Source organism: Mesocricetus auratus, unplaced genomic scaffold, assembly GCF_017639785.1.
Source record: "Mesocricetus auratus isolate SY011 unplaced genomic scaffold, BCM_Maur_2.0 Super-Scaffold_100007, whole genome shotgun sequence".
Lineage (NCBI taxonomy): Eukaryota > Metazoa > Chordata > Mammalia > Rodentia > Cricetidae > Mesocricetus > Mesocricetus auratus.
The window spans coordinates 51,522,851-51,543,415 of NW_024429191.1; the positions used below are offsets into that span (position 1 = coordinate 51,522,851).

General features: G+C 42.4%; 1 protein-coding gene across 2 annotated transcripts in view; it reads left to right on the plus strand.

The window, feature by feature from the left end:
• Positions 1-948: 948 nt before the first annotated feature.
• The window catches only part of Ube2g1 (ubiquitin conjugating enzyme E2 G1), a 71,898-nt gene continuing 52,281 nt past the window's right edge, over positions 949-20,565 (plus strand). The window contains exon 1 of one of the 2 annotated variants that reach the window (XM_040749094.1): positions 949-1,709. In XM_040749094.1, the coding sequence (XP_040605028.1) occupies positions 1,664-1,709 (46 nt within the window). In that variant the 5' untranslated portion in view covers positions 949-1,663. The remainder of the gene's footprint in view (positions 1,710-20,565) is intronic. The other variant, XM_040749093.1, reaches the window with a different exon arrangement.

The window sequence follows — 20,565 nt, forward strand, 5'->3', positions numbered from 1 at the left end:
TTCCTGAGAATCTGATGCCTTCTTCTGAGTTTAGGGCACCAGGTACATATACAGTGCACATAAACTCACACAGATACATTAAAACAAACAAACAGAAAATCCTAAATAAAACAAAGTCACAGTAGGGTGCGGAGGTGCACACCTTGTAGAGGGAAGTGGTTTTCTGGGTTTGAGGAGAGCCTGTCTGCAGATACTTATAGGACAACCAGGGCTACACAGAAATCCTGTCTCAAAAAACCAAACCAAACCAAGCAAAAATCCAAAGTCACCAAATTGGCTTAGTTCCTAAATTGGTGGTGGTGTTTACTCAGTGTTTATTTGATCCTTTGGTCTGACAGGACAGTGCTAAGCAGGTAACACAGGGTCTTGTGCCTGCTAGTGCATTAATTTTTGTAACAAACCTGTTGAAATCTGCTTCTCTAGTTCACTTTACGAAGCTGCAGGAATGTAGTTGATTTCCTGTGCAGAATTTTTGTTTTCTACAGTCCAGGTACATGGAACTAAGGATTGAATAAGCACTTACTGAAAGAACAAACAAAACTGACTGTCATTGATATTTTTCCTTCCCCTTTCTCCTCTCCTCATTGCTATGGTGTTGACAGCACATTTATAGATGGATAAAGTTTATTTTTCCTAACCTTGGGTTTCACACTAGGACTTTACAATGTAGGTGCCTTTGTAGACAGTTTTATCTATTATGGATTCCATCCCCAGGCGAAGACTGGGTATCACTATGTAATGAAGGCGGAGTCTTCTCCCAATCCCCCTGCCTCAGCCAGTGTTGGGATTACAGACGTACACCACCCACCCAAACAACCGTGTATCAGATCGTGCTAATCGAAACTGCGCACTTTACTCAATCTGATTGTTCATTTAGGCAGTTTGTGAGATTCAGAAAATTTTATTTCAAGGGTCATTCTGTGTATTCTTTATGAATTATCACCATGCGTAAAATGGGGCACACCGGTACTAAAATCGGCTTTGTAACAATGACTAATTCGCACCCCTCGTATGTGTTAGATGGCTGCTGGGTGCTCGCTAACAAGTCCGTATTTACCCCTTCTGGTCCCATCACTCTCTCAGACTTCAGCTCACTTCGGGAGGCAGCGTCCTGACCCTCCGCGACCTCTTTGTCATGGCGTCCCCGGGGCGTCTACCAGCCGAGGCTTCCTCACCAGGCGGGCGTGGACCTTCCCAAGATGGCCGTGCTGGGCCCACAGAGCGCGGTGGGCGGGGTTCCGCCGCCGGAGGCGGGGCAGCAGGGCCGAGGGGTCGGACTAGCAGGCGTGCGGCTTCCGAAGTAGGCAGGCTCAGCGCGCTTGCGCGGAGCGGCCCTACGCGCAGTGAGGCAGTGGCGGGGGAAGGCACCGGTGGGGCCGACGGGCGGGCTGAGGAGGGAAGCGGGCGAGCGAAGTCCCAGTGCGCGCCGCGGCGGCCGGGGTACCCTCCCCTTCCGGGCGTGAGGCGCTGAGAGGAAAGCGGAGCGAAGCGGACTCGCATCGGCAGCGAGGTGCTTCTCGGGGTGCCCCAGACCGGCCTCCCGCGGCTTCGGCGCTCCAGTCGCGGGGCCCGGGTTCCTCCACACACCTAGCTCCAGCCGCCGTCAGAGCTTGTCCCCAGTTCCTCGAAGTCCCGGCGGCAGCCCGGGCTCTTGGCGGGGAGGATGACGGAGCTGCAGTCTGCGCTGCTGCTGCGAAGACAGCTGGCAGGTGAGCGGTGGGGCGCCGGGCCGCGATCGCAGACTGACGAGCCACTCGCCTCCTGTCGCTCGCTCGGAGGCCGGGTGGTGGAGGGCCGCGGGCCGCTAGGGTGGGAGCCCGCGGGTCTCGGCCGGCCGGCGACACTTCTGGCCCGGCTGTGGAGGGTGTTGGGGGCGGGGACGCGCCCCAGCCTCGCCCTCGGACGGGCCGGGCGCCCAAGGCGGCTGCCCCCTCCCCCACGGAGCTGGGGCGTTGCGGGGGAGGGGCGTGGGTCCCGGCCGGGTCGACCCTCCCCGAGGGGCGGATCCCGGGCTCAGGTGCGGCGGAGGCCGCGGGACCTCAGGGACCTCGGGAGCGTGCGGGCCCCGCGCGACTGCGAGTCCGAGCTGTGGCCGGGGCCGGATAGAGGAGGCGCGCCAAACTTGTGGCTCGGCAGCGCGGGGTCCGCGGAGTTAGGGCAGATAACAAAAGCGACGGCCGGGTTGGCCTGGGTGCTGGCGCGGGGCGCCGGAGACTCGACGGGGCGCGCGACTTCGCTTTGCCTGCCTCCGCCTGGCACTAGCTCGGGCTGCGCCGCCCGTCTGGGGGGAGGGTGGGCGCGGGCGCTGAGGAGAGCCGCTCGCCGGCCGGCCGGGGCTTTGTGCTCGGCGCGGCTCCCGCGCAGGCCCGCAGCCACCGGGCTGTGGCCAGCCTTAGGTTCTGGCCAGGGGCGGCGGCTAAGTGCCTCCCCCTGGAGTCTCTGTCCCCCTCCCCCATTGTCCCGGCCTCCGGCCGTTTGCGGCTTCCAGGTTGACTTTTTAGGGGGTTGGCTCCTACTCTGCTAGGACTGTGTGAGCGGAGCATGCGCGCTGGAGGCGTACGTGTGCGGAGTGGAAGGAGGGGGGAGGGAGGAGGCGGGTTGGTGGCTTCACAATGCCGCCCCACGTGCTGCCAGATTTAAAGAGAAATGAACCGGTAGTTACCCCTGCTGTCCAACGCCAAGCGTGTGCCTCGCTTGGTTCTGGCGATCTTACCCCTCCTCAACCTGTAGCCAGCCCTTCCCATCCCCGCCCTCCCCCCGACGAAGCGCAGAAAGCTGGAAATGAAGATAAATGAAATAGATTTCTGCGAGTTTGAGGTGTCAGTTAAGTCACCTTTATGGCTTCTTAAGGAAAAGATCGGCAAGGGCAGTTACAGATTGTATAATTATGTTTATTATTAGATCATGAGCTAGCAGGTTTGGACAAGTATTAAAAATCTAGGTGGGAAAGTGATTTGAAGTGAATGGAAAAGTTATACTCATCAGATATGTTCTAAAGAAGTGGAATTTATTTCATCTTATTTAAGAACATCCTTTTACTATGGTCTTTTCCTCCCATAATTTTGTTTTGGGAGAAGGATTTAAGGTTTTGTCTCCTTAAGAATTTTTTTTTAATATCACAATAGTAAATTCTAGGACAACCAAGGCTATGTAGAGAAACTGTCTAAAACAACAACAACAACAAAAAAAACATTAAAAAAACCAACCCAACTTTATCTGAATACTTTTTTTTTTAATGTAGCAAATCATTAAGTAGACAGTGAGTACTAAATACTAAAACAGAAGTCTTACATAATGGAAGTGACATGGCATCCTAAAAAGTGCAAAAGATGTTAAGAAACCATACCCTGTCGGGTGGTGGTGACACTTGCCTTTAATCCCAGCACTCAGGCAGAAGCAGGTGGATCTCTTGTTCTAGGCTAGACCAGTCTACAGAGCTTTGAGTTCTAGGACAGCCAGGGCTACATAGAGAAACCTTGTCTGGAAAAACCAAACAAAACTAATACCTGTTAGTGAACACAGTTTTTTTTTTTGAAGTTGTTTCTCTATGGAGCTCTTTCTTGGCAGTCCTTGGAACTCACAGATCTGTCAGCCTCCTTGTCTTCCAAATGCTGGGGTTTGAATCCTTATCATCATACATACCTGGTTTGTGCTTCTTTTTTATTCTTCACAGAAGTAATAGACAACATTCTGCAAAGGTTTTTTTTTTTTTTTTTTTTTGGTTTTTCGAGACAGGGTTTCTCTGTATTGTTTTGGAGGCTGTCCTGGTACTCTCTCTCTCTGTAGACCAGGCTGGCCTTGAACTCACAGAGATCCAGCCTGCCTCTGCCTCCCGAATGCTGGGATTAAAGGAGTACGCCACCAAAGTCCGGCATAAAGTCATTTTTTAAGGGATTTTAATTAATTTGCTGAAAATGTATGGTATAAGGTTTGTTAGTTGAAATGTGAAGATGTTAAATTTATTTGGGAAGACTTGGTAAGCGCCTAAAAAATAAAGGCACTTATCAAGGTGCTTACCTTAGTAGCAATTTTTAAATGAGTTTTCCAGTATCACTTGAAAACAGTAAAGAATGGTAAAATGTCATCTCTTGAAATCAGTGAACTTGTATAAGTTTGATAATAAATGCCTTAAAATATTAAAATGAACTTAGTAGTTAACACAAACCTGTTAAATTTTCTCAGCGCTAGAATTTCAGAAACTTAGAATAGTGGCTTTATTTGTTGAACTCGTAGTCTGCCAATGATAAAACATTTTGATTCATTACCTGGAAGACTTTAACCTGTAATGAAGAATTTTGTTCTCCAGTAGTTTAGCAGATTGGTGCCCTGGGTTACAGAATTTCTTGTCATTGGTGCTTTTAGGGCAGTTGTTTAACTGTAGTAAAGGTTTCAGCATTCTTGTTCTGTACCCACTAGATACCAGTAGTACATCCCCTCATTTGTGATAGTGAGAAATGCATCTATTGCTAGAAGTGTCCTGAGACAAAGTCATTGAATTATGGTGTTTCACCATTTTGGCTATTGGGAAAGCTAGTAAGAACACCTTATACACACTCATGAAATCAGATAGCTTGTGTATTTCTTCGTGATATTATTAGTTTATGACTTACTTCTTTACAGATTTAGTTAGTAACTTATTTTTGTGACACATTAAACACCAAGAAGTCTCTCAGTACATAGACCAATTAAAATATTTTAAAGGAGTCGGGCATTGGTGGTGCACTCCTTTAATCCCAACACTGGGGAGGCAGAGGCAGGCAGATCTCTGTGAGTTCAAGGCCAGCCTGGTCTACAGAGCGAGTACCAGGACAGCCTTCAAAACAATACAGAGAAACCTTGTCTCGAAAAAATCAAAAGAAAAAAAAAACAGAAAATATTTTAAAGGTATTATAAACAGGCTAAAATAGAGTACAGAGCCCATCATGGTGGCACACTCCTTTAATGCCAGCATTTGGGAATGAGTTCAAGGCCAGTTTGGTCTACATAGATCCAGGACAACCAGGGCTACATAGAGAGACACTGTCTCCAAAACAAAAACCAAAACAACAAAATACAGAGCATAGAAATTAATCATTTTTCCTCCTGACCCTCTTTGAGGGTTTACAGAGATTATTTTTTACATTTTATTTTAGTTGAGACAGTGTCTTACTTTGTAGTTCAAGGTGGCTTTCCAACATCTAGCTTGCCTACTTCTATCTCCTTAGTCCTTGTTAGAGGTCCCTACCCCAGCTATAGAGGCTTCTTTGCTGAAGTCTGACATGTACCAGCCACTGTGTTGAGTATTTTACATATTATCTCATTTAATCCTCCTGAAAGAAAACAGGCTTAGTGTCGTTAAATAACTTGCTGAAGGTCAGATGAGTACTATTAATGGAATTGCTAGAGCCAGGACCTTCTTATTTTATAGACTTCTTGTTTACAAGTGGATAAATTGTTCTCTGGGGAACAGTACTTGACACAATCAATGAAGTAGAATTTTTTTATTTTATTATTTTTTTTATGTGTATGGGTAATTTGGCTGCATGTATGTATGTGCATGCCACATTTGTGTCTGTCTGTGCTTGGTACCAGAAGACTGCACCAGACCTCTGGAATTGGAGGTATGGATGGTTGTGAGCTGCCATGTGGATACTGAGAATCTGACTGGGTTCTCTGGAAGAGCAGCCAGTGCTTTTACCTGCTGAGTCATCTTTCCAGTCCCATGGAGTAGAAATTTAAAAGTCAAATGCTGTGTGTGAATGTGCACTCTTTTAATCCAGCATTTGTGAGGCAGAGGCAGATGAATCTCTGAATTCAAGGCTACATAGATCCTATTTGGGGTGCTGGGAGCAGGGGGGTCTCAAGTACTCAAAATTAATTGCCATATTATTGTTTTTTCATCTCAGTAAAAAACTTACTGTTATAATAACACGTAAATCTTAAGCAAGGACTTGAGAGATGGCTCAGGTTTAAGAGTATTGAGACTGTTCTTCCTGAGGACCTGGTTTGATTTCAAGCACCCACATATTGGATAACAGCTGTCTGCCATTCCTGTTCTAAGGGATATGATGCTCTCTCTCTCTCTTTTTTTTTTTTTTTTTTTTTTTTTTTTTTGCTTTTGTGGGCACCACATACACGGGACCAGACAAACATGAAGGTAAAACTTTCATATGCATGAAAGAAAAGTAAATCTTAAGAAAGCTAGGTAGGTAGAGTGGCTCACATTTGTAAATTCCAGATTTGGGAGAGAGCCTGTGGCAGGAGCTTGTTTGCAGCCTGTCTCAAAACAACAAGCTAAGCAAGTTTAAAAAAAAAAAAGTAACCTCCAAAATTTTTATTTATTTTGAAAGAGTCTCATGTAGCCCAGGCTGTATCTAATAATGACTTAAACTTCTGATCCTATAAGCCTTCATTATGTGAATGCTTGGATTAGTTATGTGTCATCATGCCTGGTTTTAGGCTGTCCTGAATATTGAATACAGAACTGCATGCAGGCAAGTGATCTATCAACAGAGCTGTATCTCTCTACACCCTACTTTTTCTTCATTATTTCATAGATATTCTTTTTTTTTTTTTTCCCTCGAGACAGAGTTTCTCTGTATAGCTTTGGAGCTTATCCTGGCACTTGCTCTGTAGACCAGGCTGGCCTGGAACTCAAGGAGATCTGCCTGACTCTGCTTCCCCAGTGCTGGGGCTAAAGGCGTGTGCCACCAATTTGGGGCTTCATATATATATTCTAAAATAGGAAGAATTCCTCCTTAATGCAGTAACAAAAATTTTGAGCTTTTATAATAGAAGCCTTGATTGTGTATTTTAAAGTAATCGGAAAAATTCTATAACCTGTGGTTTCTTGCTGTCTAAGAAGGTTGTCATGCTGTACATGTCAGACTATGTGTGAGGAGTCTAAAAATGGTGAGTCTGGCCTCAGTTTGTATTTATTGATTTGGCCCAGGAATCCAGTGGGCTTCTTCTTCTTCTTCTTCTTCTTTTTTTTTTCCAAGACAGGGTTTCTGCTGCCAATGCCCGGCCCAGTGGGCATATTTATTTATTTATTTATTTATTTATTTATTTATTTGGTTTTTTTCGAGACAGGGTTTCTCTGTAGCTTTGGAGGCTGTCCTGGAACTCACTTTGTAGACCAGGCTGGCCTCGAACTCACAGAGATCCGCCTGCCTCTGCCTCCCGAGTGCTGGGATTAAAGGCGTGCACCACCAACGCCCGGCTTTATTCGTTTATTATTATTATTTTTCTTTATTTTGCGGTGCTAGAGATTGAACCTAGCTGAATGCTAGGTGCAAGTGTTCTACTGAGCCATACTCTTAGCCCAAGAATCTGCTTTTTTCCCCTTTTGGAGATAGGGTTTCTCTTTGTAACTTTGGAACCTGTCCTGGAACTTGTTCTGTAGACACGGCTGGCCTGGAGCTCACAGAGATCTGCTAGCCTCTGCCTCCCAAGTGCTGGGGCTAAAGGCATATACCACCACCGCCTGGCTAAGAGTCTAATTTTAAAAATAGTGCTTCAGTGATCATAAAGCTTCTGAATGTGAGCCACATTTAGTTCCCTAAATCAATTTTGACTCTGGAGGATCATGTATAGGTATCCAGTTTCTCATTTTGGATATTTTGTCTTATGAATAGCACCAGTGTTAATTTAGACCGTTCAAAGAGTCCTGAAAAAAAAATAGGGTATGATATCTGTAATCCCACCACTTGTATCAGGTGTTAGGGAGCAAGTTGAAGACTGGCGTGTATTACATGCAATCTAAAATGAAGCAAAAACCAAGAGTGCCCTTTACAAATGTAATAGTTCTTAATGCCCTTTCTAGACTATGTTGCCATTCTGATAATTCTAGTAGTAACCTCAAACAGGAGAAAATAGAACAAGTGGTTATTTCTCTAATAAGTGGAAGATTCAAAGTAATGGGGGATATTATTGAGAATTGTTAAAGGGCTGGAGAGATGGCTCAGTGGTTAAGAGTAATTGATGCTCTTTCAGAGGACCAGGGTTTGATTCCCAACACAACCCACATGGTGGCTCAAAACCATGTTCTAGGGGATCTGATACTCTGTTCTAGCCTTTGCATACATCAGACATGGTAGATTGTACAGACATACATGCAGGCAAAATACCCATTCTCCTAAAATAAAAATAAAACAATTAAGAACACTCTGCCTAGGATGCGTGAGGGTCTAGGTTTGATTCCCCAAGTATTTCTTAAACAAAAAAGAAAGATCCCACATGTTTAGAAATAGAAAAGTTTACAAGTAAATTTACATCACATCAAACTATTAATTGTTCAAGAACTAGGGGAATTTGCATATATATTTATATTCTTTTTTTTTTTGAGACAGGTTCTCTTTTTTTTTTTTTTTTTTGGAGGCTGTCTATCCAGCCCAGCCTCGAACTCACATCCGCCTGCCTCTGCCTCCCGAGTGCTGGGATTAAAGGCATGCGCCACCACCGCCCGGCTTGAGACAGGTTCTTACATAGGTCAGGATGAACTTGAATTTGAATTAGCTACATGAACAGAGATGACCTTCAGTTTTTTAAAAAAATATTTTATTTATTGTGTATACAGCCTTCTGCCTACAGGCCAGCAGAGGGTACCAGATTTCATTCAAGGTGGTTGTGAGCCACCATGTGGTTGCTAGGAATTGAACTCAGGACCTCTGGAAGAACAGTGTTCTTAACCCCTGAACCATCTCTCCAGCCCCCCCCACCTTCAGTTTTTAAACTTAGGGTATTTCCTTCCTGACTGCCAGGGTCACAGATACCTGGTTTTATCCACCTGCCTCTGCTTCCCTTGTGCACCACCAACGCCTGACTGACATTTTTTTTTTAAATCGTGTATGATGTGTGCTTGTGGTTGCATCCATGCCACTTCATGCATATGAAGGTCAAAGGACATCTTTGTAATTTTTTTTGCCCTGTCCACCTTTGTGTTTGATTCAGGGATCATACTTAAGTTTTCAGGCTTGTAAGGCAAGTACTTTTTTTTATCTGCAGATACCTCTCTCTAGCCCCTTTTGAAGGTTGTTAAATGACTCTTCACAGGGGTTGTCAAAGACCATCTTAAAACATAGATATTTATGATTCATAACAATAGCAAAATTATAGTTGTGAAGTAGTAGCAAAAATAAGTTTATAGTTGAGGGTCACCATCACATGAGGAACATATTTAAGGGTCAAAGCATTAGGAAGGTTGAGAATGACTGCCCCTTTGCAAGATATTTAGCAAAAGCCAATGTGTAAGAAACTGTAGGTGGCTGGAGAGATGGCTCAGTGGTTAAGAGCACTGACTGCCCTCTGAAAGGACCCAGGTTCAATTCCCAGCACCCACATGACAGCTCACAAACTGTTTCTAAGTCAGTTCCAGGGAATCTGACACCCTCATACCAATAAATACACACACACACACACACAAAACAATTAGATTTAAACAAAGAAATTGAACTATATATTGAAACTAGATCACTTGGAAAAGCAAAAGACAGACATTTCATTAAAGAAGGATATACAGATGGCAAATAGACAAATGGAAAGATGTTTGATAAGGGCTGGAGAGATGGCTCAGTAGTTAAGAGCACTGGTTGCTCTTCTAGAGGTCCTGAGTTCAATCTCCTGAGTTCAATCCCCAGCAACCACACACATTACAGCAACTCAGAACCATCTGTAATGAGATCTGGTGCCCTCTTCTGTTCTATAGGCATACTTGCAGATAGAACACTGTATATAATCTTAAAGTGTTTGCTATCAGTAGACATTAGGGAAATGCTATCTATCAGTAGACATTAGGGAAATGCAAACTGAAAGCACAATAAGATATTACTATATAACTATTAGAATAGCTTAAATTAAGATGCGTATAGAATTATAATTCACCAAATATTGGCAAAGAAAGCAAGAAGATCTTTCCTATATTACCTATATGGGATGGTGTAATCTTAGAAAATCTTTTGTAAGTTCTTTTTCCTTTCCTTCTCCCCCATCTCTCTCTCTCTCATTTTTATTTTTTGGGTTTTTATTTTTTGGTGTTTTTTTTCGAAGCAGGGTTTCTCTGTGGCTTTGGAAGCTGTCCTGGAACTAGCTCTTGTAGACCAGGCTGGCCTTGAACTCACAGAGATCTGCCTGCCTCTGCCTCCTGAGTGCTGGGATTAAAGTTGTGTGCCACCACCACCTGACTTTCCCAGTTTCTTTTATGCCAGGGTAGCCAATGATGACCTTTAACCTCTGATCCTATCTTCACCTCCCAAGTGAAGTTATAGGCTTGTGCTATTACACAAAATATATTTTTATTTTCTTTGATTGGCAAAACATTTACCTTTGTAGCCATTTTTGTTTTGTTTTCGTGTGGTTTTCTCAACATGGCTTCTCTTTGTAACAGCCCTAGCTATCCTGGAACCCAATCTGTATACCAGAATGGCATCCAACTTACAAAGATCCACCTGCCTCCCAAGTTCTGGAATCAAAGGTGTGCACCACCACTGCCTGGCCCCTTAAAACTATTTTAAAGCTTTAAGTTACATTTGTTTTGTTTGTATATGTTTGGGAACATGTGCCAAGGTATGCTTATAAAGGTCAGAGAGACAACTTGTGGGAGTCTCTTTTCTCCTACCATGCAGGTCTCTGGGATCAAACTGAGACCCATTGAGCCATCCTGCTGGCACCTAGTCTAATTTTTTTGTTTTTGGGTTTTTGAGACAGAGTTTCTCTGTATTGTTTTGGAGGCTGTCCTGGAACTCTGGCTCTATAGACCAGGCTGGCCTCAAACTCACAGAGATCTGCCTGCCTCTTCCTCCCGAGTACTGGGATTAAAGGAGTGTGCCACCAATGCCTGGCTCCTAGTCTAATTTTTATTTTATTTTCACCCCCACCCTTTGCTGTCTTTTCACCACATTCCAAACATTTTTTTTTTAATTTTTGGTTTTTATGAGACAAGGTTTCTCTGTATTGTTTTGGAGGCTGTTGGTCCAGCTCAGCCTCGAACTCAAAGAGATCCGCCTGCCTCTGCCTCCCGAGTACTGGGATTAAAGATGTGCGCCACCAACGCCCGGCCACATTCCAAACATTTTAAAGTATGCAGTTTGATAGTTTAAAGTCAATTCATTTTAGTGAAACACATCTAGAATATACTCCTTACCCATTATTTTGCTTGGTTTCTACGAATCTGATACTTGAGTTACTTCCTGGGTAAATAGAAAATACTATATTTGCCTTTTTATCACTTAGTATAATAGGGTTTATCCATGTTGTACCATATAATATGATTTTTTAATTTGTCTTTTTGAGACAGGGTTTCTCTGTACTCCTGGCTGTCCTGGAACTCATTTTGTGGACCAGGATGGTCTCTTGAACTCAGAGATTTGCATTCCTCTGCCTCCCAAGCGCTGGGATCAAGAGAGCATCACCACCACCTGGCTCACATGATTTCTTTTCAAGGTTGAATAATCTGTTATATAGCTATCATTTTGATTATCTATTCACCTGTGGTTGATGGGTTATTTCCACCTTTTTTTTTTTTTGGCAGACTTTTTTGTTGTTGGTTTCTCTATGTAGCCCTGGCTGTCCTGGAACTCACTCTGTAGACCAGGTTAGCCTCTAACTCAGAGATCTGTCTGCCTCTGCCTCCTGGTATTAAAGGCATGAGCTACTGTGCCCTGGCTTGTTTCCACTTCCTGCTCTTGTGTTTAGTGCAGTTGAGAATCTGTTTATGCAAATATTTCCAGACTCTTGCCTCTATTTCTTTTAGATCTGTACCCACAAATATGGTTCTGTTTTGTTTTATTATTATTATTTTTTGGGGGGGGAATGGGAGGACCTCACTATATAGCCTTAGCTGGCCTGGGACTCACCATGTATACCTGTCTGCCTCTTAAGTGCTGGGATTAAAAAGATGCACTACATTAATTAGTCCTTTTAAAATTTTAGTTTTATTTATTTTTTTGAAAATGTAAGTTTGCAGTAAAGTTGAGCAGTAGATACTATTTCACATACTTCCTTTCCCAGGAATAAACAGGTTCTTCTGTGATCTGTATCATCTACCAGAAGAATGTAACACTTGTTATTGAGTGGCTTACAGGAGGTGGTTCAAGTAGTTCAACAGTGACTGTTTTCAGTCTGTTCTAGAGTCCAGGATTCCTAGATAGCTGTTGGTCTTGAGTCTGTGTTGGATTCCTGAAGAATAGGTTTTTAATGCCAATGAAGGAATGCTTTTAAAATAGTATAGCTGAAGTTGGAATGACAGAACAAGTAGGCAAAAAGCAAAATCTTTTTCTTTCAAGACAAAAAAACAAAAACTTCTGTGTCCCTTTTATGTGGACTGCCACAAGAAGGTGTGCTGCAGATTAATGATGAATTTTCCCACTAAAAACGATCAAACCAAGAAAAACTCTCCTAGGCCTGATCAGCTGCTTGTGTTTTAGTTGATTTCAGATGTAATTAAGTTGATATCCAAGATTAGCCATCACAGATCCACCCTTTGATTCCTAGACGTATGAATGCTGACTTTGAGAAAAATATTATATGTTAGATGCTGGTTCGAAGCATATAATGCCTTCAGGAGAGCCCTGGCTTTACAGTGTGTTTTTTAAGGGGCCATTACAAGCCGGGCAGTGGTGACACCTTTAATCCCGCACTCACGAGGCAAAGGCAGGTGGGTCTCTGTGACAAGGCCAACCTGATTACAGAATGAGTTTCAGGATAGTCAGTACTATAACACAGAGAAACCCCGTCTGGAAAAAAAAACAAGGGCATTCCACTTTTTTTTACCAGGCCAGCTGTTCTGTATTGTGACAAACAGGGTAAGAAGCAATGAGCACAAGCATGGGCTACTGTCAAACTTCTCTGACTTGAGGTGAGCTTTTTTTTTTTTTTTTTTTTTTTTTTTTGGTTTTTGGTTTTTTTGGAGACAGGGTTTCTCTGTGGCTTTGGAGGCTGTCCTGGAACTAGCTCTGTACAGGCTGGTCTCGAACTCACAGAGATCTGCCTGTCTCTGCCTCCCGAGTGCTGGGATTAAAGGCCTGTGCCACCACCGCCTGGTGCAAGCTGTGCTCTAAACTGCTGAGCCATCTCTCCAGCCCCTGAGGTGAGCTTCTTAGAAGCAGTGTTATGTAGAATACCATGAGTGTAGTAAAACATCTGTAAGTACATGGATAGTAGCTTTGGTATGGTAGTTTTGGCAGATGCATTGTATGCAGGAAAGGCAAATCTAAAACCAGAATAAGTATTCCAGTAAGGGCTAAGCATTGTCCTTTTCACAATAGAAGTGGTACAATGTAGTCAGCCTGCCACTTGGTTGCTGGCTGGTCACCTAGGGCAATAGTGTCATATCAGGCTTAGTGTTGGTCTCTTCTGCTGGCAAGTCTGGCACTCAGTCATAGCTGGAGCTAGTTGCAGCTTAAGTTGCAGTAGGATACCCAGGATTGAAGGGGTCATTGAGAGAAGTTGAGACTTGACACTGTGTGACAGGGCTAGTCCCTGATGAGAACCTAGAAGAGGGTATTGGTGTAGCACGGTTGCAGTGGACATGCCAATGCTTTGGAGATGCCATACTGGAAGATGACCAGGAAAGCAGCAGCTATGGAGTGAAGGCAGTCAGCCTACAAGAATAGCTGAGTGTGCTGTGGATGATGAATAACTGCTGCTGCCAAGGAACTTTGAAGTTCAAGAGGATCCTGAGTGGTCCCAGACATTAAGCACTGACTCTATACTGTTAGACTTTTGTTTTACTTTTTGATTTGATTGTAACTGCCCTCGTTCTGACCTCCTGGAGTAAGAAAGTATGTAACTTATTTTTTTTATTTTTATAGGAGCCTGCAGTTAAGATATTTTGAAGTTTTAGAGAGACTTTGGATATTTTAAAGAAACTGAACTTTGAAAGTTTGAATTTTTGTTTTTATTTTTTGTTACTTAGGGCTTTTTTAAAAATTTTATTTAAATTTTTTTTTTGTTTTTGTTTTTGAGAGGGTTTCCTGGAACTAGCTCTAGACTGTTGGCCTTGAGCTTACAGAGATCTGCTTGCCTCTGCCTCCAGAGTACTGTGATTAAAGCCATTTGCCACTGCTGCATGGCTCCCTTTGATTTTTGTTCTGGCTATATAGTCTAGCCTGATCTGGGGCTTGTTTGTATCCCATGTTGCCTTCAAACTTGTGATCCTTCAGTCCTAACCACCCAAATGCTGAGACTACAGATACATGTTGCGTGTCCCCCCCCCCCCCAGGTTTATCTTTACTCACATAGTAGAGAGGATGTCTACCTTGTAAGAGAGATATCTACTAAAACCCAGAATTATTCTTTTATAAGATTTCTTTTTTCCACTTAGTTGTTTATTTAGTTATACAGTATGGGTTTGTGTATTTTATTTTAAATACTTTGGGATAAACTCTGTATGCAGACTTTTCCAGGGATTGGAAAAGTTGGGTCACATGACTTTGGAGGGTTGGCAAATTTTAAATCTTGCTCTTTTTATCCATATTAACCTTCATCTGACTGTCTTTCTCATTATATTGCGTAGACTCCTTGCACCTTATTTTCCAGATTTGTAATTTCGTTTTCATCTATGCCTATTTTGTTGTTTAGAGTGATTTAAGTTTTCATTTTGTCAATAATTTCAATTTCTTTTCTTCCCCCCTTTTTTTTTTATTTTTATTTTTTGAGATAGGATTTCTCTGGTAGCTTTGGAGTCTGTCCTGGAACTCAGCTTTTGTAGACTAGGTTGGCCTTGAACTCACAGAGATCCACTTGCCTCTACCTCCCAAGTGCTGGTATTAAAGGCGTGGGCCACCACTACCCTGCCCCCTTTTGTTTCTCCTCTCTTCCTCCTTTTTCTCTCTTTCCCTCCCTCTTTGTCTTTGCTTCTTCTCACCCTTCATTTGTGTGCATATGTAATGTGTGGGTGGATGCATAGGCCCATGTAGCAGAGGAGACTATCATTAGACATTTTTTCTATTGCTGCCTGACTTATGAGACAGTTTCTTCTCACTAAACCTGAAGCTTGAGATTTCACCTAAGCTCCCAGTATCTGCTTGTCTCCTTTTCCTCTTCTCCACGTGTGGGTTGCAGGCATATATGACCATGCACAGCTTTTTCCTTCCTTCCTTCCTTCCTTCCTTCCTTCCTTCCTTCCTTCCTTCCTTCCTTCCTCCCTCCCTCCCTCCCTCCCTCCCTCCCTCCCTCCCTCCCTCCCTCCCTCCCTTCCTTCCTTCCTTTTCACACTTAATTCCTTGTGTTTGGCAGAAAAAACAATTTTACATACTGTGCAGTCTCTAATTCTCATTTCTAATTTCTTTAAAAAATTAGAGAAAGAGAGGAGAGAGAGGGAGAGAGTGTGTATGTGTGTGTCGGGGAAGCCTGTATATATACGTGTGTTCACTTCTACTGTGGTTGCCAGGCTTGTGTGGCATACTGGCTAGCAGGGCTACATAGAGAAACCCTGTCTGAAAAAAATAGAGGGGGATGGGAACCAAAAGCCAAAACAACACCTGAAGTATTTGCCCCACTTCCACCCCATCTTGGTTAGTATACTCCCTCTTTTTGTTAGTCCTCCCCTAACTAGAATACTTTCACTTAATGTGAATCATTTCAAGGGTTCCTTGGAGACTGTTTCTTTATGGGTCAAATAAATAATAAGCAACATTGAAGTAAAAAATGAAGTATTTTGGCTGGTTTCCTTTATAATGATTCTTTCATGATTACCTATTTTAAAATGAATTAGAGTATTTTTCTTCTATAGCAATGGTAAGATGATATTCTGAAGATGTTGTTATACTAAAGAGTGGTTTGAATAGATAACATTGACCCTGTAATTTAATAAAATGTTTTCAGTCTCTAGGTGCAAATTTTATAGTTTAACTCGGAGAATAAACAATGCCCAAACTGAAATATTCTGTGAAACCTTATTACTTCTAAATGTTCTAGGTAAATGATTTTTTTTTTACGAGACAGGGTTTCTCTGTATTGTTTTGGAGGCTGTCGGTCCAGCCCGGCCTCGAACTCACAGCGATTCGCCTGCTTCTACCTCCCGAGTGCTGGGATTAAAGGCGTGTGCCACCACCGCCCGGCTAGGTAAATGTTTTTTTAAATGTATTTTTATTAAAATGTTTTCATTTATTTTTTTCAATTGTCGAAAAAATTTTGTCTTTTTTTATTTAAATTAGAAACAAGGTTACTTCACATGCCAATCCCAGCTTCCTCTCCCACGCCCTCCCACCAATCCCTTCATTTATTTTGCCTGTTTTTGTTTGTTTTGTTTTGTTTTTTGAGACAGTTTTCTCTGTGAAGCTTTGACTATCCTGGAACTTGCTCTGTAGATCAGACAGGCCTTAATTATAGAGATCTGCCTGCCTTTGCCTCTCAAGTGCTGGGATTCAAGGTGTGTGCCACCACTGCCTGGCCATTTTTTTTTATTTATGTGTGTGTGTCTGCTTGTCTGAAGTGGCCAGAAGAAGGTACTTGATTGTCATTAGAAATTACAGGTGGTTGTAAGATGCTTTATAAGGGTACTGGGAACTGAACTCAGGTCCTGGAAGAGCAGTATGTGGTTTTAACCACTGAGCCTTCTTTTCACTAAAATATAACTAACTTGAGAGTTTTCTAAATTAACTACCTTAACCATGTTATATTGATTGTTATTTTCCCATCTGTCCTTTATTACTAGAATAACAAATAGAAAATTCCTAAGAATTTGTTCCTCATTAAAGTAGTTTCATTATTTGAATTCTGTCTTTAAACATTATTGGGTTTTGGATACACTGGTAAAAATGTTTTTGTTTGTTTGTTTGTTTAGTACATAAGACAGTCAAACTTTGTAATTGCTATAAAATAGTATTGTTTAGGGAGTTGGGTAAAATGTGATAGCTGAGAGTATCAAACTTTAAAGTGGTCCAGCAAATTGAGAGGTGGGGATAGATCGGACACTAAGCTGTTTTAAGTACCCATTCTTAGTCCTAAGACTTCATTAGGGTCCTCAAGAAGATGTTTACCCTGTGCTTCTTTAAGTAGGTCACTTAGATTATATATAACTGCTCTATGGATACTTACTTGGCAGTGAATACAGTTTGAGATTTCTTGCTGCAATATTCAGCTTTGCCAAGATAAGCTTTGTTTTTTTTCCCTCCCTCCTTCCCCCCTCCCTCCCTCCCTCTAATTGCCAAAGACTTTAATTAATCCATTCTAGTGGATCTAGAATTTTTTTGGAAATGTTTGGGTAAGGAAATCTCTTATTTTCATTAATATTGTCCATGTGTTCTTTAAAAATATTACTTAAAAAGAATGGGAGAGCTAGGCGATGGTGGTGCACGCCTTTAATTCTAGCACTCGGGAGGCAGAGGCAGGCGGATCTCTGTGAGTTCCAGGACAGCCTGGTCTACAGAGTGGGTTCCAGGACAGCCTCCAAAACAATACAGAGAAACCCTGTCTCGAAAACCAAAAAAAAAAAAAAAAAAAAAAAAAAAAGAGGAAAAAGAAAAAGGAGTGCCCTCTTCTGGCCTCCATTGGCACCAGTACAATCTATGATAGAGTTTTTTCCTTATGGCGTTTTTATACATGTTTAGTTTTGGCTGATTCTACCCCATTAGTGCTTCCAGTAGTGCCCCTTCCACGTTTATATCTTATGTATCCTATTGCCTTACTTTCACTTAAACACATGTATTTAACTATTAGAAGCTAGAATCTGCATATGAGAGGGAACATGCGGTATTTGTTTTTCTGAACCTGGGTCACCTCACTTAATATATTTTCATTTCCTCTATTTTCCATAATTTCATTTTTCTTTACAGCTCAATAAAAATTTATAAAATTATGGAAAGCTTCATGAATTTTTATCACTCTAATTTTAGTACTTGTGCTGTTGAAACAGTCACTGTCCATGTGCTTTTGGTAGAGACAGAAGGATGCTTTAAACACTCTGTATTTTGAAAAACCACTTGCCTATTGCTTTCCTGTTACTTCTCTCTTCTGGCAACAGTTTTGTTTTGGATTCTCTTCAATTCTTCCCCAGTAGACAGAGAGCTGTGCACCTAACTTGCCATAAGGTGCCTGTAGAAGCTGGATGGTGGTGGTGGCGAGCCTCTTTAATCCTAGCGTTGGAGAGGCAGGAGGATCTCTGAAATAAAGGCCAGCCTGTTTTAAGTTTCAGGACAAGTCAGGGCTATACAGACTAACCCTGTCTTGGAAAAAATAAAAAACAAACAAAAACAGGTACCTGTACTAAATTGTGGTCTGGTGTGTGTTGTCACTGTGTAACCTCTCCCTATAGAGATAGCTATAGGCAGCAGCCCTTTCAAGCTCATTTTGGATATTGTGAAAATGTCGTTTTTAAGTTTTACATTTCTCTGATATGTTGTAGATTGACCCAGGCTCTCAGAAATAGGAGCAACCCCTCTTGCACTGAACCACACCCCCAGTCCTGTAGTTTCCTTTTAAAAGGGACCTTTTAAATTCTTTTATTTTTATTTTATGTGTATGAGTGTTTTGCCATGTCTGGTGCCACAGAGACCTTGAAGAAGGCATCAGATTTTCTGGAATTGAAATTACAGGTGGTTGTGAGCTCCAGTGTGGGGCACTGGTAATAAAATCTGGGTCCTTAGGAGGAGCAGTCAGTTATTTTAACTGCTGAGCTCCAGCTCCAGGACTTTAAACTCCAGCTCCAGGACTCTTAAAAAAAAAGAAAGAAAAAAAAAAAAAGATTTACTTACATATATAAGTGTCTTGTCTGCATGAATCTGTGTGTACGACTTGCATGGTCTGGAACCTGAGGAGGTCAGAAGATTATTAGATAACCTGAAACTGTGGTTGTAAGCAACCCATTTGGGTTCTAGGAAAAGAAGCTGGGTCCTCTGCAAGAGCAGCAAGTTCTCTCTCTCTCTCTCTCTCTCTCTCTCTCTCTCTCTCTCTCTCTCTCTCTCTCTCTCTCTCTCTCTCTCTCTCTCTCTCTCTCTCTCTCTCTCTCTCTCTCTCTCTCCCTCTCCCTCTCTCTCCCTCTCTCCCTCTCTCCCTCTCCCTCTCTCTCCCTCTCTCCCTCTCTCCCTCCCTCTCTCTCCCCCTCTCCCCCCCTCTCTCTCCCTCTCTCCCTCCCCCCTCTCCAGGGTTTCTCTGTATTGTTTTGGAGGCTATCGGTCCAGCCCGGCCTCGAACTCACAGTGATCCACCTGCCTCTGCCTCCCGAGTGCTGGGATTAAAGGCCTGCGCCACCACCGCCCGGCTAGCAAGTTCTCTTAACTGAGCCAAATTTCCAATTCATAGAAGTGACCTTTAGGTATATCTTGTAGCACCATAAAGAATCATCTTTATCAGAAAAATAGTATTATTTTTAGAGTGTTGATAGCAGCTGTGTGATTAGATTATATATCAGCTGCTAGAAATCTTTTTTTTTTAAAAGAGGGACCACCCTTCAACTTCCATTTTTTAAAAACGATTTATTTATTATATATACAGTGTTGTGCCTGCATGACAGAAGAGGCACCAGATCTCATTACAGATGATTGTGAACTACCATATGGTTGCTGGGAATTGAACTCAGGACCTCTGGAAGAGCAGCCAGTGCTCTTAACCACTGAGCCATCTTTCCAGCCCTGTTGCCAGAAATCTCGAATGTACTGAATAGTTATTTAAAATTAAAGTACTTTTTAGTTGAGAGGTGAAATTGTAAGCTTTTGGGACTATATGATAATGCTTCCCCCCTCTATTCTCCCCTTTTCCCCTCTGGTTTTGTTTTTTTGAGACTAGAGTTTCCTCTATATAGCCCTGGCTGTCCTGGAACTTGTTCTATATCCCAGGCTTGCCTTGAACTCACAGATCTCTGCCTCCTGAGTGCTGGGATTAAAGGCACATGCCACCACTGCCTAGCTCTCTTCTCTTTTTTTCTGAGACAAGGCCTTATTATGTAGCCCAGGTTAGCTATATAGATCATGTCTCCATAGTACTGGAGGACATGTGCCCCCTCACCTGGCCTTTTATTTTATTATTTTATTTTATTAATTTATTTTTTTGGTTTTACGAGACAGGGTTTCTCTGTATTGTTTCGGGGGCTATCGGTCCAGCCCGGCCTCAAACTCACAGAGATCCGCCTGCCTCTGCCTCCCGAGTGCTGGGATTAAAGGCGTGTGCCACCACCGCCTGGCTTTATTATTTTTTTATTTTCAATTTATACCTAAAACTAAAAGGGTTTTATTGACTAACAATTCTGAATATGATATTGTTGAGTTACCAGTAACAGAACACTTAGTAAAACTTGTTCAAAAGAGTTATTCAGCACTTTTAATGCAAATTATGTGAAAAATCTTTTCCATTTCAGGCTTTTGTTATGATCTTCCCTTGCCTTGTTTCGAGTCTCTGAAATCTGTTCTATTTTTACTTTGTTTACATACTGAAACCATCTCTGATTTCATGCTTTTGAGAGATCAACAAGAAATACTCCTTGTAAGATGAGACTTGTGTAATAGGTGACCAGTAGAGGCGTAAACAAGTCTTAGTAAATCAGGAAAATTTTTTTTTCAGCAACAGTAATGTAATGCCATATGTTTATTGGTGCTATGACTGAAGAAACCTCAATAATAAATACAGTTGCTGGCTGTTCACTTGACACACAAT